Source organism: Sardina pilchardus, chromosome 15 (assembly GCF_963854185.1).
Source record: "Sardina pilchardus chromosome 15, fSarPil1.1, whole genome shotgun sequence".
NCBI lineage: Eukaryota > Metazoa > Chordata > Actinopteri > Clupeiformes > Clupeidae > Sardina > Sardina pilchardus.
Genome location: NC_085008.1, coordinates 21,654,902 through 21,681,998, shown reverse-complemented (window position 1 = coordinate 21,681,998; position 27,097 = coordinate 21,654,902). Strand labels below are relative to the sequence as shown.

At 43.8% G+C, this 27,097-nt stretch overlaps 1 protein-coding gene across 2 annotated transcripts in view; it reads right to left on the bottom strand.

Moving 5' to 3' along the window:
• nek1 (NIMA-related kinase 1) overlaps positions 1-27,097 on the bottom strand; it is a 37,138-nt gene that overhangs the window by 7,134 nt on the left and 2,907 nt on the right. Inside the window, exons 4-32 of one of the 2 annotated variants that reach the window (XM_062556804.1) lie at positions 26,423-26,520; positions 25,990-26,073; positions 25,334-25,401; positions 24,441-24,527; positions 23,630-23,684; positions 23,145-23,345; positions 22,801-22,873; positions 22,508-22,680; positions 22,213-22,278; positions 21,507-21,566; positions 20,218-20,265; positions 19,840-19,920; positions 13,337-13,494; positions 12,726-12,848; positions 11,294-11,396; positions 10,271-10,357; positions 9,512-9,595; positions 9,041-9,118; positions 8,709-8,804; positions 8,139-8,312; positions 7,419-7,481; positions 6,627-6,918; positions 6,077-6,208; positions 5,520-5,684; positions 4,674-4,868; positions 4,280-4,379; positions 3,573-3,652; positions 3,398-3,427; positions 2,286-2,506 (exon numbers count right to left, since the gene is read on the bottom strand). In XM_062556804.1, coding sequence (XP_062412788.1) covers positions 2,286-2,506; positions 3,398-3,427; positions 3,573-3,652; positions 4,280-4,379; positions 4,674-4,868; positions 5,520-5,684; positions 6,077-6,208; positions 6,627-6,918; positions 7,419-7,481; positions 8,139-8,312; positions 8,709-8,804; positions 9,041-9,118; positions 9,512-9,595; positions 10,271-10,357; positions 11,294-11,396; positions 12,726-12,848; positions 13,337-13,494; positions 19,840-19,920; positions 20,218-20,265; positions 21,507-21,566; positions 22,213-22,278; positions 22,508-22,680; positions 22,801-22,873; positions 23,145-23,345; positions 23,630-23,684; positions 24,441-24,527; positions 25,334-25,401; positions 25,990-26,073; positions 26,423-26,520 — 3,275 coding nt within the window. Of the gene's footprint in view, positions 1-2,285; positions 2,507-3,397; positions 3,428-3,572; positions 3,653-4,243; positions 4,380-4,673; positions 4,869-5,519; positions 5,685-6,076; positions 6,209-6,626; positions 6,919-7,418; positions 7,482-8,138; positions 8,313-8,708; positions 8,805-9,040; positions 9,119-9,511; positions 9,596-10,270; positions 10,358-11,293; positions 11,397-12,725; positions 12,849-13,336; positions 13,495-19,839; positions 19,921-20,217; positions 20,266-21,506; positions 21,567-22,212; positions 22,279-22,507; positions 22,681-22,800; positions 22,874-23,144; positions 23,346-23,629; positions 23,685-24,440; positions 24,528-25,333; positions 25,402-25,989; positions 26,074-26,422; positions 26,521-27,097 lie in introns of both variants that reach the window. The other variant, XM_062556805.1, reaches the window with a different exon arrangement.

The window sequence follows — 27,097 nt, the reverse complement described above, 5'->3', positions numbered from 1 at the left end:
ACTTGGAATTTGTCTTTGTTTCTTATAGGGCTAACACTCAGACATCCACACCTCCACCCCTATGAGACTCGTGTTCTTTGTATCTTTCTCATGCAAACAAAAGAGATGCCATAATTCCCTCTCTGCAACATCTGAAGATCAGTGGTTAACTTGTGTGAAAGATACACATGAAGTCCCGCTGGAAAATGGCGTAAGAATTCACACACATCGGGAGAGCTGTAGTGCAAGCAGCCACAACCTGACCACATATACCTGCCCACGGGGGCCTAAGGTGCCTCTCATGTAGAGTTTATACGTCCTCCCTCACTCCTCAGGCCTCGATCCTCACTGATCTACATAAAGAATGATGGAGGGGCAACAGCGATAGTCTATCCCTTCGTCTATCTTTCTTTATGTAGATCAGTGAGGATCGAGGCCCGAGGAGCAAGGGAGGACGTATAAACTTTACATGAGAGGCACCCCCAGGCTTGATTCTGACCCGCCGCCATTTCCCAATCACATCCCACAATATCCTCCTTGCCTCCTCTTATACGTGACTGGCCTTTCCACATAAAGGCAAAAGCCAAAACAATAAATACACTTTCTTTTTTAAAAGGTTATTTTTTGGGCTTTTTATGCCTTTAATTGGACAGGACAGTAGAGAGAATGACAGGAAGCGAGTGGGAGAGAGAGCAGGGGTTGGATCCAGAAAGGACCACGGGGCGGGAATCGAACCCGGGTCGCCGGTGTGCGGTACAGGTGCCCCAGCCAGTTGCGCCACGGCTGGGGCCCAATAAATACACTTTTAAGAGATTGAATTCACACACATTAGCACTAGCTGTAATGACCCAACACCTACATAATAATAACCAACCAAAAATATCACCTTATTGCAACGTCATCAATGTAGCATCATCGACGCGACACTAGCAAGATCCGAGTCTCAACCCCATCCTGCTTAAAAATCAGTGTCCCTGGTGTGCCAGGCTTCAGTGGCATGCTGGGAGGACGCCTCAAACTTTTTGGCGATGAGGGAGGGGGGATAAACCCTCAAAGTTAGCACATTCATTCTGCTGACAGCAGAGAGATCAGACAGCTTGGGGTCCCCGGTAATGTGATTCTAATGATCATCATCATTATAGCAATACTCCATCTGCACAGTGGCACCCATTTTAGGTTTACTTATGGGCAAATCATTCAGGGCATGCGAGGCCTTTTGGAAGACAACGCTTATGGGGAACAACATTAATTCTGCTACATTACGAATATTTTTCTTTATTAAGGCGCTTACATAAAAAATTCTCTGCTGCGAAAGTTGGAACAAAATGGCTAAAGGCATTAGAATGAGCTATTGGTGTGATCCATGTTTGAGTAAATGTGTCTCCTCCTGGTTCATTTGTAATACTGTCATGGCTGGTTCCACAAGGCATCCCAACTGATAGAGCCCCCCCCCTCCAATGTCGTCTCAATAATAGTTTGTGTGGACCCTAACTCTATGACTGACGGATTAGGGAAAAAAGCAAGGTTGTCAGCATGTGTCCGCACACGCATACACACTCTCGTGCGGACATTTATACACATACGCACACAGGCACACACACACACACACACATACACAATCACACATGACCGCACATACGCAGAGAGGAGTGGAAAGTGGGGGAAGATAATATCAGCAGCACATCAGCATCAGCCTGACATAAACTTAATCATCTGCAGATGTGAACATTTCTCCTCGTGTGCCTGGCCAATGGAGTCCTAGGGGAGCACCAAATTTAATAAATGTGGAATATTTCACAGGCGGTCCAAATTGAGTAAATGTCTAATAGTCCATCACAGTGCGAGTAAAATGTCCATTCTAGTGCCGGAGAAGTGCTGAGGAGAACTGTCGGGCCAAGTGTTCCCTCAGTGACATGACAAAGACGTGTACATACAATTAACATCAGGAAAAATGAGTTTGAAAAAATATCTGTGGAAATGCCAATAACTCCATAACGTAACTCGGGCATAATGTCAAGGCCGACCCAGCCATAGACATTAGAAAGCCAGACATTAGAAAGCCAGATACTTCATTGTCACCAAGTTCTATTAGGCGGTATACGTAAACATGGCCGCCATATTGCTGGGGGCAACACCATAACTGTCTATGGTCAACGCTTGCTGCCAATCAGAGACACCAGTTTCTCCACTGGCCTCCAGTGATTGTTGCCCTCACCAAGATGGCGGCGCTATTTACGTACGTTCTTGAGCCCAATGCGGAATTTAGCTCTCCAACACCTATGCGCCCCTGACTCTCCCCTGCTCACCTTGGGGTTGTTGGCGTCGAAGAGGCCGGTGGAGAGGCCGATGAGGAGCGAGTCGTGGTGCTTGGAGCGCATGGGGGAGACGGAGCGCGAGCGGGAGGCCAGCGAGGACGACGAGTCCTCCATGGACGACTGGGCCGACATCATGGCCAGCGCCACCGTGCGCCGGTGAGCGGGGCTACTACACAGCCTCAGGAAGAGGGGCTCCTCACATGGGGGCACGCCTGCAGCAGAGAGAGGGGGAGAGAGAGAGAGAGAGAGAGAGAGAGAGAGTTGAAAGAGACAGATAGAGATAAAGAGAGAAGTGAAAGAAACAGACAGAGAGATAGAAAGAGAGAGAGAGAAAGAGAGAGGGAGAGAGAGAGAGAGAGAGAGAAGTGAAAGAGACAGATAGAGATAAAGAGAGAAGTGAAAGAAACAGACAGAGAGAGAGAGAGAGAGAGGGAGGGAAAGAGAGGGAGAGAGAGAGAGAGAGGATGACAGGATGAAATGCACTTACTTCTACACTGCAATGAGTACTCCCTTCAAGGACATCTCTACCCCGAAGCATTCAGCAAACATTCCAAATGTCAAAACTAGGAACGGCAGGACGAACTTGATATTATTTTGGGAGGAGACACCTGCAGACTGGCAGCAGGCTTTGTGGCTTCAATCCACCATGTAAGAGCCAACATCCCCTAATTAGTACCCTTCAATCCCCATCCCACAACCCCACCCCTACCCCTACCCCTACCTCCCCAGGCTAGCTTGTCTCTTTTCATTGACTTTGTTTTGTCTGTATGGTATGTTCATAACCAACCGTAAGTGTGTATGTGTGTGTGTGTGTCTGTGCGTGTGCGTGTGTGTGTGTGCGCGTGTGTGTGTGTGTGTGTGTGTGTGTGTGTGTGTGTGTTTGTAAAACATTGCATATGTTCACATATATATTTCTTTACCACCATGCATAATATTACGTTTTGCATTCAATGTTTTGTTGAGGCTCTATGCAGCTATATCTGACACATTGGAAATCTTTTTTTTTCTCTGTCAATATAATTTATTGAACTGAACTGAATTGATAATGAGAGGATAAAGCAGAAAGAGAGAGAGAGAGAGAAATGGTGTGTGAGTGAACCTACGGGAGGGAGAACGAGCCCGACAGAAAATCACTGAAGAAAGAGCAACGAGATGGAAGAGCGGAGAAAAAGAAGGGGAGGAATGATCTGTAATCACCAGAGCCAAATTAAGAATAAGGTGTGTGTGTGTGTGTGTGTGTGTATATATTCCAGTAATCCATCTCTGTCTACTACGCACCTGAGGGCTCTGTTGGCTTCTCCTCACACTCTGCCTGTTCCCTCCTCTCTGCGTGTGGAGCCATTTTGCCCCCTGGTGGCCTAAAAGAGAACAACATAAACTCAGAAAAGTTCCAAACGATCTTCTAGCACAACTGAAACACTATACTGCATTGATCATTGATTTCCAGAAATCGTTGATCAATCGCCATGAGAAAGTGACATACTTTTAAGATATATATGCGGTTAACACAGAGCAAAGTTTCAAAATTCAAAATCAAAATTCTGAAGCACACACAACCCTCTGCACCTTTTCTCCTGCTACTCAGACGTGGGTTAAGCTCCAAATATCCTGCGCCGAAATCTCCTGATCTCTTTAAACTATGCTTGCCGTGAGAGAGAGAGAGAGAGAGCGCTAAGAATAAGATGTATGGAGGCAGAGTCCCTGCAAACCTGCTGTGTCATCACTGCACAAGGCAGCGGATAGGTCTGGCATTAATCTACATTAGAGTCTGCTGGTTTGCCTTCAGCATATTATGATAGATCAATTGCACACTCCCTACTATTTGGTCCAAGTATTAGCCCTCGATTCAACTTTTATTTTTAAACTTTGCTGAGAGGACGACTTTTCAGTTTGCTGGACTGAAGCTGCTTTTTTACAATAAGCACTTGGTCCAAAGGAGAAGTCTGTACAGTACGCCCCTTCCAGGAAGGTCCCCTGGTACTAACCCAGCCGATGAAGCATCTGGGCCCCAGGCTTGGAGCACCTCGGCTGGGGGATTTATGGCCCGCATGGGCCTCTCCTCCAGGACCAGTGACTCCAGTTGATCTGATATATAGCAGAGTAGGGCAGAGAGAGAGAGAGAGAGAGAGAGAGAGAGAGAGAGAGAGAGAGAGAGAGAGAGAGAGAGAGAGAGAAAGAGAGAGAGAAAAGAAAGAAAGAGAGAGAAAAGGAAGAGACAATAAAAAGAGAATGCTCAGTGTCCCAGTAGAACTCCACCATAGCATAGTTTGACAAATAAGCAGGAATTCAACAATGATCCCCAGCTGAAATATGCTGTGTTACCATGACATGCAAGACTAACTGCACAGATAGAGAAGCCCATATGCATTACTGTCTTACCATCTCCAACTATGCCTGCGGGCTCGGGTAAGGTAATCTCCTCCGATGATAGTGGTGCTTCCTTTTCACCTTTGACCTCCAATGGGATTGGCACCTCCATTTTTGGACAAGTGGCAGATGTGCTTGGCGGAATGTGTGATGCTGGTTTGGTCCCTTCCTGGGCAGCAGAAGGCCCCGCTGTTGGTCTAAGGCTGTCTACCGAATCAACCAGTAAGAGAATACAACCATCAGGCTCTGAACCATAAAAACTGCTATGGCATGATTGTCAAAAGCAAGCTTGTGCACAATTCTGAATTTTCGAATTTTCTACTTCCTTTAATTCAAATTCGAATTGTAATTCTACATCCTGTTTTTGACCTCAATTCAAATTCAAGAATGGAATTGAAACAAGAATGAGATAAGAATAAGAATTTCTAGAAATAAGAATGAGTATGACCTAAAATGTGATCAGATCTTTATCTTCATAAATTATCAGAATGTGATGAGACACTGGTGGAATATTTATACTCAGAAGTCTCTAAACAAACATGTAGAAATATTTCAGCACCAGTATAATGCTGTATAGCTGGCTAAATCTTCACTTGACACAGTGCGTGGCGTCTGCAAGATGGCTGCGACACCTCTGTGCAATGAGACTGTTTTCATATTTTTTAAAATTTTATTTCATTTATTGTAAGAGTGTGCATATGAAAGTGAGCATTTTAGAGGTTACACAAGCAAATTTCTTTGTATGGTTCTACTGCACGCACGCACGCACGCACCGCAGCAGTGACAGAACACACACACACCACAGATCTGGTGAAAAGTTGGCCGTAAGAGATAGAATAGTGAGGCCTCTTGACTGACCAGTGGCTGGCTTCTCACAGATGCTGGCGCTGCCCAACAGCCGGGTGAGGGGCTGAAGGTCTGGCTCTTTCAGCACTGGAGCGTCTGGACTCTGGCCCCAGGCTTTCTTCGGGCCCACCACCCCCTGCCACGACTCCAGACGGATCACCTCGCCTGCCGTTTGTTCTGTAGACACAGAAGAAAAAAAAGTGTCACACACACACACGCACGCACGCACGCACGCACGCACGCACGCACGCACGCACGCACGCACGTCTATGTCTATGCAAAACAAGTTTGTGTACATGGCATGTCCAAGACTCCCAAACACAAGAACATTTGCAAAAAAAACCCCCAAAAAACGGTTTTGCACACACACACACAGAACATTAACAGTGCCCTACTGTGCAGAGATATAAATCTTCATCAGTATGTGCGCCCCATGTTAGCACCATGCTCAGTGAGTTCAACTTCAGCAACATGGGAGCAGATCTCATAGGAATTCCACTTAGATCTAATATTCCTTTTAGGTAATTCATTTAGAGAGCGGCTGAGTGAGGGCAGTGAGCGTGACAGACCTGGAGTGATGCTCGTCTCCTCCAAAGTCTGCTGGGCCACCGGGATAAACGGAGGAGCCGCCATCTCCCACTTCCGCCTGTCACCAGCAGAGGGCAGTCTCTCATCAGGGGAAAGGGAGGCACACTGTGACGCTGAGCATGAGAAAAACATGGTCATAAAAAAATATTACATTTAGGTGACAAAGTCCGCGGCCTCATTCCATGTCAAAGGAGAGACATGGTATCATATTGTCATTATCACAATGTTTGCAATCAGAGTCTGGACAACAGATATTTTCTACTACCCTGTTGAACTATCGCTACTGGCCTGGCTACAGTGGCAGTAATATGCAAGTCTGTGTGTTTGCATACAGTATGAGCATGTGTTGTTCAGTGAGAGAGAGAGAGAGGGATATTGAGCTTGACTATGTGTTTGCAATGCATATGTAGGTGTGTGTGTGTATGTGTAGGTGTAGGTGTAGGTGTAGGTGTAGGTGTAGGTGTAGGTGTAGGTGTGTGTGTGTGTGTGTGTGTGTGTGTGTGTGTGTGTGTGTGTTTTATTTAGTCTCACCAGGTGATGTCAGGCAAGTCTCTTCTAACGTCTGCTGTGCCACAGGGAGGACAGGTGGCGCTCCCGCCCCCCACTTCTTCCGGTCGCCCCCGGAGACCGGCCTCTCCTCCTCCTCCTCCTCCCCCGTCGGCACCTTCACCACTGGCTGGTTCTGCTGCTGCGGCACGGCGGGGGGGCCGGGCCCCTCCATCGCCACCATCGCCGGCGCAGCGGCCGCCTCGCTCTTTCCCGCCGGCTGGCACAGCGACTTCAAGCTCTCGTTCAGTCGCCGCAGGATCTCCCTCTTCTCACTCTGAGATGTGGACAGCAATCGACACCACATGAGAACACATGGGGCCCCAATTAAAATGGCCGAGGAGCCTGAAGTCCCTCAATCAGCCAAGTGTCTCCTGCATGTTCAACTAGCTATTGTGTGGTGTGTGGGAGCGCAGGTGAATACAGTGGTGTCTTGTGCATGTTCAACTAGATATTTTTGTGTGGTGTGTGGGAGCGGGAGTGAGCGGTGTCTTGCTCATGGTATCAAATTAGGAAATACACCACTCACAAAAAGTCAGGGATACTCGGCTTTCTGTTCCGAAACATTCTGTATGGATTCATTTCTCCCGAAAGCCAGATATCCCTAACTTAGTTAGTGTAGTAGAGTAGTGCATATTCATTTGCCTCCTTATTAAATTAGCTTTAGCTAAGACTTTGACTTTGCATTTTTGTAGAATGTAAGAATAATATGACATTAAGGTGGTTCAACACGCAGACTCCATGTCAAAATAGCAGCAGTCATGTTAAATACTCCACCTGGACAGGCGCCTCGGTCTTGGGGGACTCATCTTTCACTGGAGTGCTCTGGCCAGATGCCAGCTGCAAGTGGATGGAACAAACAATGTGAAACAGAGGTTTTGGCTTCTAAATGTATATATTTAACTGGTGACCACCTAAAACTGGTGCATGCGTTGTTGACATTACTGAGTTTACTATGACTACATATTACTACACACTATTATCTGTTTCTGGACTTTACTGTGTGCATTGTTCCTGTGCCTGTGCCTAAAGCAGCTCTGCGAGGTGATTGCATTTATGTCAGGCTATCACGGCTTAAAGGCCTGAACACACCAACCCGACCGGCCGACCGTCGGCAGAAAAGCAGTCGGACTGTCAGTCGGGCTCTCGTCTCCCCTCTACATGTCAAGTCGGCCAAAACTGGCCAAAATTAGCCCCGACGCCGACGACAACTGCCGACGGCACGGGACACACCAAACAGACTCGAGTCCCCGATCGCCCCCGACGGCCGATTATCGGGTTGGTGTGTTCAGGCCTTAAGACTCCAGGCCATTAACACCAGTTAGCCTGAGGAGGGCTCTGTCTCACATTGACAATGGGATCAACACGACTGATGCTGTTGTGTACAGTGCCAGCATCCTACAGATTGGGCTATCTCAGCTCAGGTCAGGAGGAACACATGGGGGGGGGGGGGGGGGGTCAGAACACAGAGGTGTGCAATCGGTAGCCGTGACTGACCGCTCCGACATCCTTCAGTGCAGCCGTCATGGAGATGGCCGGGGCAGTGGTTTTGGGGGAGGGAGGGGCCGGGGCCGGGTGGGTGGGGGCCGGCTGGGGAGGGGCGTCAGGGAGAGGAGACGGGGCTACAGGAGAAGGGGCTCCGACGCCCATCTTCACTCCTCGCACAGCAAGCTGGGGAGAGAAAGGAAGAGGACAGGGGCAGTCATCTATGTCAGGGAGGAGCGGAGAGGAGAGGAGAGGAGAGGAGTGGACAGGAGTGGACAGGAGAGGGTGGAGGAGAAAAAAAGAGAGGAGTATAGAGGAGAGGAGAGGAGAGGAGAGGAGGAGAGGAGAGGGAAGGGTGGAGGAGAAAAAATGAGAGTAGTGTAGAGGAGAGGAGAGGGTGGAGGAGAAAAAAATGAGAGGAGTATAGAGGAGAGGAGTGTAGAGGAGAGGAGAGGGTGACAGAGAGACAGAGACAAGAGGAAGGCAGCGGGCAGAGCAGAGAGGAGAAAAGAGAAAAAAAGGAAAGAGAGGAAAAGAGAGAAGACAAAGGGGCAACAGCCGAAGGCAAGAAGAGCCTCTTACATGGTCCTCCCAGGCTTTCTTCTCCCTCTCGTACGCTTCCCTCCTCTTCTTCTCCAGCTGTTCCATCAACACTGCTGCACGCGCATTGGCCTGGGCCTGCCACACACAAGCACACCTCTTACTTAAACCAGTCATGACAACCGCCTCCCACAAAAGTCACCAAAGCATTTGTTGAGCGCAAACCTAAAATCCAAGTGCACTCTGATTTTAAAGTTTGTATACGGAAGAACATGTTCAGAACGTTTTACAAAGTAAACACAATTTCACTATTTAAAACGCCAACACCACCACAGTGTAACGGTGTGTAATCGGTTCCGCTCTGGTCTGCTCACCTTTAGCGCCTCAATCTTTTTCTTTCTCAGCTCGGCCTCCTCACTGGACTCATGACTGTCAGAGCCATCACTGTCACACTGAGAAAAACATAAACATGAGCATCGTCAACAAGCCGCCAAACCACTGTGATGGAGCGCAGCGACTTTTACTACCCCAGGGTTAGAGAAGTGGACACATGCCCTTCTCTTCTCTATGCTAAGGTGGCAGATGTCCGAGACCAAAACCGGTGACATAAATCCCAAAAATGTAGAAAAAAAAAGGGGACGAAAAGTTGTCATGTCACTGTAACTTCATACTGTACATGTATGCTACATAAGCCTGCCTCAGAGAACTTTACCAGAGGATGTGCATGAATTTTCATGGAAGTTCTCATTAGGCAAAGCTCAAGGCAGGTTAACCCTTAGAACTGCCGCAGGTGTCTGTGGAAGAGGGGAGGGGGGGGGGGGGGGGGGGATCCCGACCAGCCGTACCTTCTCTCCTCTCAGACGGGCTTTAATCTGCTGCCGCTCATTGAAGTTCTGCAGCCTGATCTGCCTCAGCCGCGATAGGTACTCCTTTAAAAAAAAAAAAGGAAAAAAGACGAGGAAAAAGAGCATATTTATCACAGGAGACAGGCTGAGCAACAGAATAAAAAGCTTTAAAGCTTAGAGCAAATGATAGAGGGGGGGGGCAGCCAGTCACAGGTGGTGCAGGAGATGCGGACACACTGGAAGGGGGATGATCTGAAAGCGCCTGGATGAGAAATCAAAGGGACGACAGCAACAGAGCTGAGCTCCAAAGTAAAAACCAACTGAATGGTGTGACCCAGATGCTGCTTTTTGGCATTGGGCTGTCAAGAACATGTCAGCTTGAAGAGCAATGGGGAGAACATAAAGAGACAAAACAACCTGTCTGGGAGGTAAAAAAAAATGAATACGTGATCCACCTGTTAGTATCAAACACACACACACACAGAAATCATACCGATAGAATACACACATATACACACTCTTAACTTCCCATGCAAAGTAAGGAGATTTGTGAACCAGTGTTACGAACGGTGGGCAACGTTACAAGGGAGTGCCACATGCGGACACATACACAAAAATAACGACAACAACAACAGCAACGCAAGTCAGGCGATGGGGATGGTGGTGCCGCGGGTAGTGGTGATGTAATGGAGAGGGGGTGGTGTGGGTGGAGGAACGGGTGGGGTTGGGGTTGGGGAGCGTCCGTAGCCGGGCTCCTACCTCCTCCTCCTTGTTGACCCTGGGTCTCCTGCACCGCATGGTGCCGGGCCGGCTCCCATAGATGGCCGGCAGATTGTGGCGCGTTCCCTGTGCACCGTTTCAAGCCAACCACATGTTTCAGACCAACGGTGAGCGATCGGACCAACCATCATCAACAACCACATCATATAAACTGTAACGCTCAATGGTGTTTTTTGCCCCCAACGGCACCTTCCAGGCAGCACAGCCTAAAAGGCACTACCTTTACCCTATTCCTAACCTTAACCCCCTCAACCCTCATCCTACCCCTAAACTAAGGGGAGTAGTGCCTTGAAGGCAGCGCTGCCTGGAAGGCACCATCGAGGGCAAATAATACCAAAGACCAACTGTAACTGAGACGAACCTCAACATGGACTCGGTAGTGATGACACCGTTGACTTTTATATCAAAAAGATAGACGTGGGCAACAACAACTACACACCTAAATACTTTCGACATCCTCATCAATTTACTCGAGTAAACTCAACCATCTTTCAGACCACTGATGTCGGGTCAACGCACATCGCTTGCATATCACCACCATGTCATTTCCACACCCATTTTTGATACACAACAACCTGAAACAACTCATTTTCCAAGAGTGCTGGTGGCAGAAAAGCTCAAAGCCAATACAATAGACGCACGGCTGCAGCCATTCCTGCCAGCCAGACCGCAGTGCTCCTACTAAAGGCCTCCGCACATAGGCGCCGACATGAGTGTGGCGTGCTCCGTTTTCCGTGTCTGATTACAACATTAGATTTCGGCACACCAGCGTCAAAGTATGCCTCCACCGCCGCCCTGTTGATTACGATTCGGTTCGACATTTTGTCGGCGCCACTCGATGAACTCCGTTGTTTATCGAATGCTCGTCGGTTCAAAACGTCGCCGCTGATGTGCGTGGCATCAAGTGTCAGCAGCACACTCATGTTGGCGGCTCTATGCGGTGCGCTGAACAGGTGTAGGAAGGAAGAGGAAGAGGAAGAGGAAGAGACGACGAGCACCTACCAGCTGTCCTTCAGCCCGCACTTTATTCAGCATGGCCTCACGCTTCCGCTGCAGAAACTCCTCCACCTGGAACGCCCGCTCTGGCCCCGCATGACCCCGCAGCCTGGAGAGCAGCGGGAAGAGCTGGGTCATTATACATAAGTATAACATGCGCTGGGCCAGCATAGACCGGAAAACTGATAAAGATTTTAAAAATTGTATATGCGGAGCCATCATAGACTGATAAAGAGAAAAAATTATATGTGCTCAGCCATTATAGACCAAAAAGCTGATAAAGATTAAAATATATATACTGTATATGCGGAGCCATCATAGACTGATAAAGAGAAAAAATTATATGTGCTCAGTCATCACAGACCAAAAAGCTGATAAAGATTAAAATATATATACTGTATATGCGGAGTCATCATAGACTGATAAAGAGAAACAATTATATGTGCTCAGCCATCATAGACCAAAAAGCTGATAAAGATTAAAATATATATACTGTATATGCGGAGTCATCATAGACTGATAAAGAGAAAAAATGATATGTGCAGCCATCATAGACCGGAAAACTGATAATGATAAACCTTATTTATGCTCAGCCATCATAGACTGGAAAGCTGTACATTATACATGCGGAGTCGTCATAGACCGATACTGTAAGTTAATAAAGATGAACATTATATAGGCTCAGCCATCATAGATTGCTAAAGATAAAAAATAGAGTACAGTAATTTCCCGCATATAAGCCGCATTGTGTATAAGCCGCAGGACAGTGTTTTGTGCAAGTTAAAATAAACAAAACCATATTAACACCATATTAACTGCCCCCCTGTATTAACCTCATAGCTGAAGAAATTTAGCTAAATCAATGTATAAGCCGCGGTTAATAGTCGGGAAATTACGGGTATGCTCAGCCATCATAGATTGATAAAGGTAAAAATGATATATGCTCTGCCATCATAGACTGGAAAGCTGATTAAATTATATAAAAAAAATGATACATGTGGAGCCACTATAGACCGGAAAGCTGATAAAGATAAACATTACACACTACTCACAAAAAGTCAGGGATATTATTCGGCTACCGGGTGAAATTTCAGGATGAACCTACAGTATCCACTATAATCTACTATAACCTTAATGTGACTGTCTCTAAACTTTTTGTGAATAGTGTATTATGCTGATAAAGATAAAAGTTATACTGGGCCATCATTTAAGATGAATATGATGTATTTTAAGACGATCATATTTGCCATATTTGTCGTTTTTTTACATGTCTTTGTTCTGATCAGCTTTCCAGTCTAGATATTTTCTTGATTACCTGTAACAACTACCTGACCTATTTGTGTGGCCATTTCTGATAACTGATTAACCTGTTGGCATGGGCATTTTTGATAGATTGTCTGTTGGCATGGGTGTTTTAGATTACATTTAAGTGAATGACCTGTTAGCGTGGGCATTTCTGGAGATCTGCTCCAACCTCCTCAGCTCCATCTTCATGGCATCTCCTGAGGGTGGACCGGGTGGACCATTCGGCAACATTGGACCGGCAGCACCCAGGGGCCCCCTGACATAGAGATGTAGGTGTGTGTTTAAAACATCAAAATCACTCAATCAGCCATTCCAAGACATATCCTTTCTGTCCAAATCCAAGAAATCCATGTTATGCTAATATGCAGTAACTAATATAATGCTAACATCCTGTAATATCTCTTTGAACCAAAAATCTGCAAAACACCATAACCATAATCTGCTAAAAACCATTCCACTGTTGTTACACCATATCGGTGTTGTGAGTGGGTCTTGTTGTAAAAACGCAAACACTGCTCTATTCTTAAATAATTGATCAAATCGATCAGACATTAAAAAGTCAAACAGTACTGCGCATTCTAATTGAGTTAGCACAGCACAGCTGCTAACTTTTCCTTGTCAACAGACATAATGCAAAAAGTAATGTTAGGAAACATCTGTGCACTGCTCCTTCAAAATGTCGTTATTCGTGTAGTTTACCTTATTCACCTTTAAGGCCCCAGTGACAACGCAAGCATAACTGACCTGGCAGTTACGTCTCCCGCAGCCTTGGCCCCCTCTTGAGGCTTGGCAAGCTGGTCCAGGGCAGACAGGACGTGGTCATATCTGTTTGCAGGCTGAACAGCAGCGTGACTTGGGGCATGGACAGGACCACCGGCCATCATGCCCCCACCGCCGTAAAACTAGCAACGGGTACGAAGCAAAGCATAGTGAGCAAGGCAAGAGTAAAAGCACGCCCACACAGTCAATAATTGCTATAACCAGAGACGGTTGAAAAAGGATCTTTGCAATAACTAACAGTAACTAGCGATAAATATGAACTGAATAATAAAAATAAAAAAAACTAAATATAAACACTATCGGCCTCATCAACAAGAACGATAACATCAACAACTAGAAAAGTACTCTGAGAGCGTAGCTACCGCCGACTGCATTGTTCTTCCTAGGTTGTCATACATTTGAACCGAAACTATTCAGATCGCCACCATGTGGCCATACCATGCCATTACACAACTACTATTACCGATTAGCATTAAGCTTTGTATCTTTAGATTGCTTTCTTTTTTTTTAATACTTTATTGTGTTCATTCAAAGTTCATTCAAGTTCATTCAAGTTCAGAACAATCATTCATTTATAAACACATTTTCAGTTTTTCTTTTTTTTTCCCCCACTTGTGATTATTTCAAAACAGACATAAGAAAACGGTACATAGAAAAAATAAATAAAATAATTAATTAATAAATAAGAAAATTAAAGTAAATAAAAACCACACACACACTGTTTCATGTACTCCACCCCACCCACCCTTTTAACCCTTCTTTTTGCTCCCATCTGCAGGTCTACATCCATCCATCCTCACAAACCCCACATTCACTCCCCCACTCACATCAGCACACATTCATCCATCCAACCATATATCCACACCCACCAACTTTCATCCACCTAAATACCCACACTTTGCGACATTCATCCATCCACGCATACACCCACATTCACCCCCACACAAAAGAATTCACATAAACTCACACCCTCCCCCCCTCCCCATGCCCCCCCCCCACACACACACACACCCACCCACCCACCCACTCACGTCCTAACCCCCATACACAAAACAATGAACCTAAAAAAAAAAAATAAAAAAAAATACGAAGGGTATACATATTTATTAACTGAGTGTAGTTTTGATTTCTCATGGGGGTGCCATAGTTTAGATTAGCTCCTCATCTTAACATGTAAAGGGACCATTTTTTGTCATACACATTCTCTTTATTATTGATTCTAAAACGGATAGTTCCGGTCCTTGATTGTGATTGGCTGAATCGCGTTCGATGCCGTTGTAAATATCATGATAAACTCACACCTTGACCGCATTTCGTTCTATAGTAATGCGCTAGCACAAAACTAGTAGTGGCTGCGTCTTGTTGTTGCATGGCAACCATTCATAAGGAGGGAATATATTTCTTGGCGGAAGAATGATTATCTATGAATATATCGTTACTTTTTCGTTGCTGTGCCTTTGTTTCATGAAATCTTGCTAGATCGACGTAGTAACCGTTTTAGAAAAGCAATAAGCCACTCGAGTCCGTGGGTTATACTGTATAATCGAACAGCTAAGGGGGTTTTAGGCACTCCGCTTCGCGTCGTGCCTAACAACGCCCCTTAGCTGTTCGATTATACAGTATAACCCACGGCCTCTCGGGGCTTATTGCTTAATTCTATAAGTTATTTTTTCCATACTTTTCATTTCCTCTATACTTTCCAACCACATATCAGTAGCAGGTGGTTCTACTTTTTTCCAATTCCTTGTAATTTGTTTTAAGGCTGTTATTCTAAAGACCCAAAAGAGGTGGAGGTGTTCCTTTTCCAGCCCTCTGGGTCTTATGCCCAAAATAGCATTGTGATTTTGTATTGACACATCTTTGCTTAACTTTTCTCGCGTAAGATGTTGGACTGCCTGCCAATATTTATTAAGTTTATTACAAGAGTAGAAAATATGTGTATAATCAGCGTTGTTTACACCGCATTCCCTCCAACAGCTGGTGTTGGTTTGCGCATATTTGGCCATTATTGATGGTGTTAGAAAGTATCTAATAGTCATCTTCCAGGCATATTCCTGCCAGTAGGGGGATCTAGTGTAAACATTAATATCTTTCAGGCACTGTTTCCACTCCTCTTCACTAATGGTTTTGTTCAAATCCAGCTCCCACTTCTCCTTTATGTGATCTAATTTTTCAGCCCCACATTCCTGTAGAATATTATATATTTGTCCAGTTAAATGTTTAGTATTCTCACTCTGACATTTTTTCGCCATGTATTGTATAAGTATATGTAGATCATTAAGACTTTTGAGATGTGCTTTTTCATTCAGATAATTCCTAAGTTGCAAGTATCGATAAAATTGATTGTTTTGGAGCTGGTATGCTCTTGCTATATTTTCAAAAGGTTCTACACCAATGTCACTAAACATTTGGCTGTGCATAACCAGGCCTTTATTTCCCCAGCTTTTAAAAGTGTTATCAAGTGTATTTGGGGTAAAGTCTGGATCACTCTGTATTTCTCTTAGACATGTCAGATGTCCTTCTTTTATTTTTATATTCTTACATATTTTTCTCCAAGTTTTGACCGTATTATTTAGTACGAAATTATTTGTTTTCATCTGCTTTGTGGTGAAGAGTTTATTTAGGTTACCAACCAGTATTGTCTCCATATTTTTCCATTTTGGGCCCAAGCCTTTGTTCAACATAATCAAAATTAATTTCACTTGTGCTGCATAATAGTAGTTAATTAAATTTGGTAACGCTAACCCCCCTTCCCTTCTCCTCTGTTGCAAAATTTTAAGTTTAACTCTTGGTTTTTTCCCATCCCATAAGAATTTTCTAAGTAAACTCTCCCAGTATTTGAAACTTATGTGAGGTATATAAAGTGGGATATTTTGAAACAGAAATAAAAATCTTGGTAAAATATTCATTTTTATTGCACTGATCTTCTCCATTAACGTGAAAGGCAAACTTCTCCACCTATTTAGGTCTTGTTTAACAGATTTTTCCAATGTTCCAAAGTTGCTTTGGTAAAGCTGTTCAAGGTTATTTGGTACTATCACCCCCAGGTATTTTATGCTATTTTGGTCCCATTTGAAATTATATGCAGTTTTGAATTGGTTATCTAATTGGCAGCCAATTTGCATCACTTCGGTTTTATTTAAATTCAACTTATACCCTGACACATTACTGTAAGATGTTATTTCACACATTAAGGTCGGCAAGGATTTGTAAACACTTGTTAAGTATAAAATAATATCATCGGCAAACAATGCTATTTTATGTTCCTCCTTTCCAACATAAACCCCTCTTACCTCTGTATTCTGTCTAATTCTTTCAGCTAATGGCTCTATACATAGAGCAAATAGTTGTGGAGATAAAGGATCACCCTGTTTGGTTCCTCTCTTTATTGTGAATGAATCTGACAAAGTTCCGTTAACTTTCACTCTGGCTTGTGGAGTTGCATACATTCCTCTGATTAAATTAACAAATGTCTGATTAAACTTAAACTTCTTGCACACTTCTATTAGGAAGGGCCAGAATAATCTATCGAAAGCTTTCTCTGCATCCAATGTTATGGTTAACATAGATAGCTTATTTTTGGAGGCATAGTCTATAACATTAATGGTGCGATGGATATTATCACTCAATAATCTATCTTTTACAAAACCTGTTTGGTCCAAGTTGATTATTTTAGGCATTATATTTGACATTCTCTTGGCTATTATAGCTGTAAATACTTTTTGGTCTACATTTAGCAGGGATATAGGCCTATATGAAGAGCAACATTCAGGGTCTTTTCCTTCTTTATACAACACTGAGATTATTGCTGAGTTCCAGGTATTGGGCCAAACTCCTGTTTCTAATATCCTATTAAAAACCCTGCACAAAATGGGTATTAATAACCTTGAAAATTCCTTATAGAATTCATAGGTGTACCCATCGTCACCCGGGCTTCTCCCGGCCTTCCCATTCTTTATGGTCTTTGCTATTTCTATTTCAGTTATTGGCTGTGTTAACTCTTCATTCTGACCGTCAGTTACAGCTGGAAGCTGCAACGTATCCAAAAATGTTTTAGTTTCTTTATTGTCAACCTCCAATTCAGGTGTATACAGATCTTGGTAAAATTCCCTGAAACCAGATGCGATATTTGATTTTCCCCTTCTGTAAACACCTCTTTTATCCTTAACCGTGGCTACTATAGATCTTTCCTGTTGTTTTTTTAACTTAAATGCCAATTTTTTCAAGGATGTTGTACTATTCTCAAAATGAGTTTGCTTACAGAGTACTAATTTTTTTTCGATCTCCATTAATTCTAATGATTTCAGTAGTTTTTTAGTGGCACACAATTGTGTATATACCTCTGCTTTCATACAAATCTCATATTCCTTTTGCAGGTCACCTACTTTCTTTTCTAAGAGGGTCTTTGTTTTTTCTTTTTGTTTCTTTTCCCAGGAGGAAAGTGCAATTATTTCTCCTCTTATTGTTGCCTTTGCAGCTTCCCATAGCACTATGTCCGATACTTCACCATTATCATTTAACTCGAAGAAAGACTTGATCTTCCTCGCAATTTTATCTTTTAAATGAGGATTTCCCAGTAGTGAGTTATTCAGTCTCCAAAGTGTTTCTCCTTTGTCCACATTCATATTCATTTCCATTACGACCGGAGCATGATCAGTTATTGTTATGGGTAGAATTTCGCACTTGCTAACTCTTCCAATATCGTTTTTGTACATAAAAAAATAATCTAGTCTGGAGAAAACCTTATGTGCATCAGAATAATAAGTAAAAGCTTTATCACAGGGGTGTAGACAACGCCAAACGTCTGTTAAGCCTATGTCTGTTTCAGCTTTCCGGAGTAAGTCTGCAGCTTTTTCTGATTTATGTTTCTTCCTACTCTGGGTATCTAATTTTGGATTCATGACCAGGTTAAGATCTCCAGCCATAATTACAGTTCCTTGTGCCTCCATCATTAACAATTGTAGTACTTTTTCCACAAGCCCATCCCCTTTTCCTGGAGGGTTATATACATTAATTAGTGTTAAGCATTGCTCTTCCAGCATGCCTATAACTACTACATACCTTCCTTCCTTGTCCCTAATACATTTTATTTTCTTAAACATAAGATGGTTCTTGATCAAAATTGAGACTCCTCTTTTAGATGTTGAATGGGAGGAATGAAACACCTGTGCATTAGCTAATTTTTCCATTTTAGCATGCTCAATTGTACTTAAATGAGTTTCTTGGAGGAATATTACTTCTCCCCCTTCTTTCTTAAGGTACTGGAGTATGCGTTTCCTTTTTATGACATTATTTAGCCCATTTACATTTAGAGATATGCATCTAACTTTCACCATGAGAGATATTTCACTTCCCCTTTGTATTTATTTCTAAGAAAAATAAACAGAAAAACATAAAGAAAAAAGTGCATAAGTGAAACCTTCCCCCTAACCCAAAACTCCCATCTTGAACTTCCAAAAAGTGTAACCTCTTCTATGTGGTTACTAAGTGGCTTCCACTGTATATCGTGGAATGAAAGGGTCTTACTGTTTCGTCCATACCAACGTTTGGTTATGATGTACATTGGACTAAGGCATGCCCTTACAAATGTGGTGAACAGCATGATGTCTTGGAGTTTCTCCCCTGTTGTCTTTTCTTACATTGTGAGTATTTTAGTGCTCAAAGTCATTGTTCATTAAATCATTCGTTTATTTTGTCTACCTTGGTCTCCACTGGCACGGCTGGGATGGTCGTTGTCTCTTGCTCTCGTGCGATGTTTTGTCTGTGAACTTTCTGGAAGGGGACTGATTGCGCTTTCCCCCTCTTAACTTCGTACTGACACTGGTCCGTGGCAAGTATCACTCCCTTCTCTCGTAAGCCACGTTCTGCTTCTTCAGGAGTCGCGTAAATGGTTGGTTCTCCCTCGCCAAACACCTTCAATTTAGCTGGATTTCGCAGATGTGATTTCACATTCTTCTCCTTGAGTAATCTCCTTAATGGAGCATATCGGGTCCTCTCCTTCTGTACTTTGCTTGTGAAATCCTGTGAAAAGTAGACGCGCTCCTCATCCAGACTGATGTTCTTCGCCCAAGCCGTCTGTAGGATTTCTTGCCTGATATTCCCATTCGGAAAGCGCACCACAATCGACCGAGGGCTGCTTGCGTTATCTTCTGTAGATAGATTGCTTTCAATGATGTAAAAATCATCATTTTACATCATTGAAAGCAGGAAGTCCTATTCATGGGTTTCATTGAAATCCGTATTTCTCCCATCTCAAGGCAAACTGAGGGAATGATGCACAACCATTCAAAAACATGACTGGTTTTCTAAAGATACAAAGTTTAATGCTAATCGGTGAAGTGTCCCTTTAATAGAGTAGCTGTAAGCTGGCTGTGTGTACAGTATGTTGCATCAGCTTTGATGGATAACCATAAGAGTTCAGGTGTAAAGGGTGATTATTATGATAATGATAACAACGGAGAGTGCACCTTTCTCTCAGGACTGCTGCCACCACTGGAACTCAGGACATGCTTCCAGCCCTGCTCTCGCGCTCGGTTGATACGGCTCAGCTGGAAAAAAATAAATATACGTGGAAATATCTGCCACTCAGTCTATTCCAGTTAACATATTCAATCAGATTTCAGGTTACGTCTCCTACATATGGGGCGCGTTTCCCAAAACCATAGTTGGTAACTAACTGCTAACTGTCAGCTAGGTTAGCAACTTAGTTGGTCAGCAATGGGAAATTGCATTGCAACCAACAAAGTTGCTTACAGGTTAGCAACTATGATTTTTGGAAACACACCTCTGAACAGTTAAAACCAATAACATTAATACAGGAATATCTCCAGGGTGGAAAGACCTACCTTGTCTTTTTCAAATCTTCTCATTTGGGCAGCTTTCAGCAAAAATATCTAGGATAGATCATTAGGGCAAGGAAAATTACAATCTTCTCTGACACAAAATTCTGATCAATGGCAAAATCAAGCTTAGAATCTAAGTCTGACTCCACATTAAAAAAAAACATTCTGACTATAAAAAACGTTTAAGAGGGCCTGTACTACTAAGCAGGATTTTGGGGGTTAGCAAAGTAACTTTTAGCAAAGGCACATCACTGTGGTAACTGTGGAGTGGGTTAAGTTTGAGATAAGACATTGTAAAACAACGTAAAACGCACAGCATCCCTAACCAATCAATTCTCTCCAAAACAATGGTCACATTCTTAGAAGACCCATGAACCATGGAGCAGGGATGTTTGTTGTTTAACACTCTGTAAAGCGCCATGAGACATGTGAAATGTTTGGCGCTCTATACATTACATTCAATTAAATTGAAATGGTGGGAGGACATCTACAGTAACATGACATCTACTGTAAGGATGACAGGAGTCTTCTAGTGTGATGCTAAATGCTACAGTAATTTTCAGCCAAAACTACTGGTTGAAATTCCTTGTTTTTTTAAAATACTATCATTTGTTTCTCTGTCGTGATAAAGACGACTCCAGTCTAGACCTCTCTATATTTGCGATTGGTCATGGAGTGGGTCAAGTTTGAGATAAGACATGGTAAAAAACCCCAATCAATTCTCTCCAAAAAAATGTTCACACTCTTAGAAGACCCATGAACCATGGAGCAGGGATGTTTGTTGTTTAACACTCTGTAAAGCGCCATGAGACATGTGTAATGTTTGGCGTTCTATACATGACATTAAATTAAATTGAAATGGTGGGAGGACATCTTAGGATGACAGGAAGTCTTCTAGTGTGATGCTAAATGCTACAGTAATTTTCAGCCAAAACTACTGGTTGAAATTCCTTGGTTTTTTAAAATATTATCATTTGTTTCTCTGTCGTGATAAAGACGACTCTAGTCTAGACCTCTCTATATTTGCGATTGGTCATCTGCCATTAACAAATTCCAACAGTACCCTATTCACGTGAATGTGTTCATACCCCGCTGGGAAAAACCTGAGTTGACTTCACAAATTGCTAACCACTTTCGCACCAAAACATATGTGCGAGTGCGGTGGTAAAGCTTTGTCCAACCGATTAAAAAAAAACATGTTGAACTTGCTTAGTAGAACAGGCTCCAGGTCAGTTTGCCATCTTCCATAACACACACACACACACGCACACACATTAGCACATGCTGTCCACCTGTTCTCTCTGCTTCTTCTCTCTCTCCATTAGATCAAGTCTTCTCTTCCTCGCTGCCTCCTACACAGGAGAAACAGAGTTGCAGGTAATGCATTGCCTCTCTTTGCTTACACACTGAGGGAGAGCCACCACTAAACTGCTTACTGAAACCATTTTGTAAAACCATAAATGTTTACAGTACACGTGGATGTGCATGAATTATTCAGTGGACCACAAGTGCTGTGCAGGCACAAAACGGCGAGTAGGCTTTTTAGCAAAAGGGGAAAAGAAGTAGACAGGACGCAGACAGTACAGTAGCCTCCGAAGAGCCCTGATTTAAAAGGGAACTGGATATATACATGGCAAAGGAACACAACTGCCCACCGACAAATCTGACATACTGCAGAAACAAAAGGACAGTTCATATTAGAGGAAGGAGAGGGAAGTGCAGAGGGGGAGGGCACAAATGCCAAACTGCCCTCCCATTGGATGAGGGGTATGCATAAAAAGGAGGAGGGGCAAGAAAGGAAAGTGGGAGGGAGGGAGGGAGGGAAGGAAGGAGGGTCTAAAAGGAAGGTGGACTGAACAGGAAAGCTGGAGGACTAGGCAGAGAGAGAGGATATGTGTGGTGTCTGTCAAGAGTGGATGAGAGCCAACAGTGGGAGGCGAAGGAGGGTTAATGCCAGGGGTTGGGAGATAGGGGGCGCCATCCGCCATCAGTGGGTACCTCAGACTTCCTTTTCTCCTCCTCAATGCGACTCACTCTCCTCTGAGGGACTGCTGGGGGAGGGGCCTGGACAACATGACATCGGGGTTCAGTCTCAGACACGACACACACTGACACGCTCACACAGACGCACAAAATGCAAACACTCAACTTTTCACTTAGTCACTCTGATTCTCACATGCAAACACACACACCCCCACACACACGGGAAGACAATGATTCTGCTAACCCCTAGGCCATACACCATGTCTGGACTGTGGTGTCCACCTGCACACGGTCAAGCTCCTTCTCTTACCTGTTTCGGTCTGGCCACAGGTTTCCGCTCGGCGGCCTTCCTGCCAGCATCAACAGCCTTGCGGACGCCGTCCGAGGGCCTCCTGCCGGTCAAAGGCACTCCGTATTTGGCAGCTGGTTTAGTGATCTTCTGAGCAGGAGAGACGGATGCTGGACCAGAGGCTGGGCGCTTTGCTGGGCGGAGAGGCAGGAGAGAGGACGGAAATATGATCATGTTTAATGCTGATATAGGCTAAGCATTTGCATGGTTATTGCAATAATTGCTAATATTATTAATACTGTTACTGTTATTACCTGGTAGGCCATGAGCTACACATGCTTTGGGTTGTCTGTGGTGAACACCATGGCTGAATTCCTGAGCAATGAGCTAAACACAAAGCATAAAGCACAAAGATTCAGATGGAATGTAAATCAAAACGCAACTTCTTAATTGAATTGAATTTACAATGGAACATACATGAATATTAAACCTTCTTCAAATACTGTAATCAGTATAACAGGTATTCTGTAAAACTCCAGCATATTGTTGTTGGCTTAACTCCAGAAAAAAAGGGTATGTATGTAGATGCGAGGTGAGACAGACTGTGTGTAGGTGTGTATGTGTGTGTGTGTGTGTGTGTGTATTACATGCCTCTCACCTGTGGTGTGAGATACTTCTGTATCCTGCGAGAGAGGAATGGCTTGTCCAAAACGCTGCTGACTGAGGGTCTCTCGCGGGGGTTGCGTCTGAACAGCAAGCCCAGCAGGCAGCGCAGATCCTGGGAGTAGTGCAACGAGACTGGGGGGTAGGAGCCCCGGATGATCTTCAGAACCAGGTTCTTCATGTTTCCCGCCTCGAACTGAGAGAAGAGGAGTCACACAAACATGTGACACACACACTAAGATACCAGTCTTCACATCAAATACTGTATATGGTAACTGCTGAACTCATAAAAAGCATATTAATGCAATACAACTACATATTTGAGAGAGAGAGAGAGAGAGAGAGAGAGAGAGAGAGAGAGAGAGAGAGAATAAGGTCTGGTGTTTCCTGTATTCAAATAAATAAATTCTCTCTCTTTCTCTTTCTCACACACGCATACACACACACACACAGGGAACAGCACATACACTGGGTACTTACTGCATGCTTAAGCGTGCACATTTCATACAGGACACACCCTAAGGCCCAAATGTCACTACAAAATGGAGAGAGAGGGAGAGGGAGAGAGAGAGAGGGTAGGAAAAAGAGGACGAATGAGAGGGGAGAGAGGAGAGAGGGCAGGGAAAAGAGGATGAGAGGAGAGAGAGGAGAGTAGAGTGGAGGGTTACTACAGTTTAACACACTTGAGGGTTTCGACATTTGTAATCTTCAGAACATGCAACACCCTCAACATATGTTAACTGTACAAACACACACACACGTTTGACAAATCACACCAGATTTAACAGGACGATATTTCCGATTTCATAAAAATGTGCACTAGAGAATATATTCAGTAAAGACATTTCAGACCTGTGCATCACTACCAGAAACAGTGGCTATTGACTGGCATCAGGGTTACACAGAGGACAGTAGAGAAGGCATTTAAAGAGAATCAATATCGAGTTCCTGCTTTAAGGTAACAGAGACTGCCTGATTCAACTCGGATGAGAGACTTGATACCATTACTCCATCCCATCAGTGTAACATCTTCAGTGTTATGACTAAGCATTACTAAGCAGTTGTGCCTGCCTGTGTGTGTGTGTGTGTGTGTGTGTGTGCATGTGGGCGCATGCGTGCGTGTGTGTGTGTGTGTGTAATTATACTCTATCATGTAGCAGAAGTGATTCATGTCAAAAGACTAAGACTACCGCTTTCTCTACAGCCAACACCTATGCAGACACAAACACAACACAAGCACACCAAGTCAAGTGCATACACTCAGGAACACTGATAGAAGGCTGCAGCCTACCTCTTGTTGTTATAGGGTTTGTTCTCACAAATTTCAGGTGAAAGATAGTAAGGAGTTCCTATGCACGTCCTGGCCAACTCCACAGTGCTGTATGGAAAGAGAACAATTCACTGTAAGCCAATCCTGATAAAAGATGACAGAAGCAGTATTTCGCTGCGAAACATGCTATAGAAGATCGCTGAAGACCAGTAACCACTCGGTGAGTTGCATTTTTTTTTTTAAACGAATGTTTAGGGGTGTTTTAAGGACAGAATCGTCCTGGCCCATAGCGAGCAATGCTGAAGCCATACAGAGAACATTCTAAAGTAGCCAAATTGCAGCAACAGGATCAATCTACGAGATTTCGGTGTCAACCACTTGTTTGCATCCTAGGCAATACAGAAAACGGGCTTAAAGTGTAAAATACCAAACTATTCCTTTATACGTACATTTTACCATAATTTCCCGACTATTAGCCGTGGCTCATACATTGAATTTGCTAAATTTCTTCAGCTATGAGGCTAATACACGGGGACAGTTAATATGGTATCAATATGGTTTTGTTTCTTTTAACTGGCATAAAACACTGTCCAGCGGCTCATACACAATGCGGCTAATATGCGGGAAATTACTGTACTCTGTACAGAGGCATAGATTGAAGCAGCAGCTAATAGGGAGGCTACACCGGGCGCGTAACTGAAACGCTCCGTTCATGATGCGCAAAAATAGTTTTGGAAGACTCATCTATTTTTTTTTTTCCAACATACGCGCTGCGATCACATGTGTTGTAGCCAGTTCCACTGATCATAGTGGAAGCTAATTGTTGCAGCAAACGCAATGCAAACAGAACACTTCAGCTACGCACCAGGTGTAGCCTCTCTGTAAAGTTCTGTGTCGTGAGGACAGCTACCAACCTGTTCAGAACCCTGGCGATCCCAAAATCCCCCAACTGTACTGTTCCATCTTTGGTCAGAAAGATATTCTGCAAAACACATGATAGATCACACTCAGATATGTTCATAACCAAAAACAATGAGGTGAAGACAAAGACGCTTACATAGAATGTGTTTTCTGTTTAAGTCAGTAGTTTGAATAGCTAAATATCTATTTATTTGACATCATGATTTAAAATTGCTTTTACAGTTTACTACATCCACACTGATATATGAAAATAAGTGTAGTTTCAGTGAAAAAGATTGTTTTTCAGGAGGACCCAACATACAGTCTTAATGGACATGCAACCTGCAATAAAAAAACATAAAATCACAAAACTGCGATGTGTGACAACGCTACAACTAGTGTTACACACCTGTCCCGACTCCTGGTAGACGTAAAATGCAGAGGTGAACAACCCTGGCTTCAGAAAGCAAAGGTCCAATCATGTATTATTTTTGCCTGTGTAGGGCTTGAAATGGAATTTCTCTGACAGCAGTTGAAAAGCAACAAATGTCCGCAATTTTGCGGTTTACCGCTTTAAATCCCCCATTCATTTGACAGGACTTTCACTTTCTGAACCCAAGTAAGATGCATACAGTATTTCACACAGAATACAGGTGAGTCGTGAGCTTACCTGTGACTTGATGTCCCGGTGGAGGATCTTGCGGTCATGCACATGTTTCAGAGCCAGGCAGATCTGCACAAACCAGTCCAGTATCTTGGGAGTAATGTAATAAAGATCAATTTGATTTAGAGTGGCCCAAAGTCACCTTTAGAACTGCAACATGCAGCCCATGAACATATGCTTTGCCTTTATTTGCTGAGCAAGCATAGCTAGTCTCTGCTCAAAATATGTACTGATACTGATGTGTGTGCGAGTGTATGTGTGTGTATGTGTGTGTGTTTGTGTGTGTGTGAGTACACGGATATGTCTGAAGGGTGAGTGGGGAAATGTATTATGTATCAGTATTCTATTCCTGTGGTTCTCAGGAAGTCTGAGATAACAAAACATAACATTGGTTCCCAAACCCAGAACTCTACCATATTTCAGAAGGGATGGCTTGTACCTGCTCCTCCGTAAAGAGAACCCCTTTCTGAGAGTTAATCTTCTTAAACAGGTCTCCTCCCTCACAGTAGTCCATCACTATGTACAAGCAACCACTCTCTGGAGGGCAGAAAGAAAAAAGATGGAGGGTTTGGGTGGGTAAAGCAGAAAAAAAACAGTGGGGTGTGTGGGGGTTGGGTGGAGGATGATTGTAGGTCGAGGCAAGGCTAAAGGCAGAAGGTGAGTTTGTGGTGAAAGTAGAGGAGACCAACACAGAAAGCACATATCAACATTAACACCACAAGGTGAAACAGACTGTCAGGCTTGAAGAGACTATTTTGGTCATTCTGCGGTACCATGATGTTAGGCCTGTTTCTACAGTCGGTCCTCTGTTACAGCTCATTATGGTTAATTAGGCATGGCATTTATAAGAAAACAAGATCAGTACGCCATAAGATGTCTCTCCATTTCCATCTTGGAAGTCACATAAGTAATGGTGACTGTGAGACATCGTCGGTAGGGACAGGACAAACAGACAGCCCTTCCTCCTCAATTTAATTAAGAGATCCATTTCCTCTTGTTCATTCAATCACAGAGTGTCTTCAACCTGTACATGCACACACACACACACACTCACACACTGTGGTAATCACTCAGACAACCATACATCACTTTGATTTCGTACAGAGGACCAAGA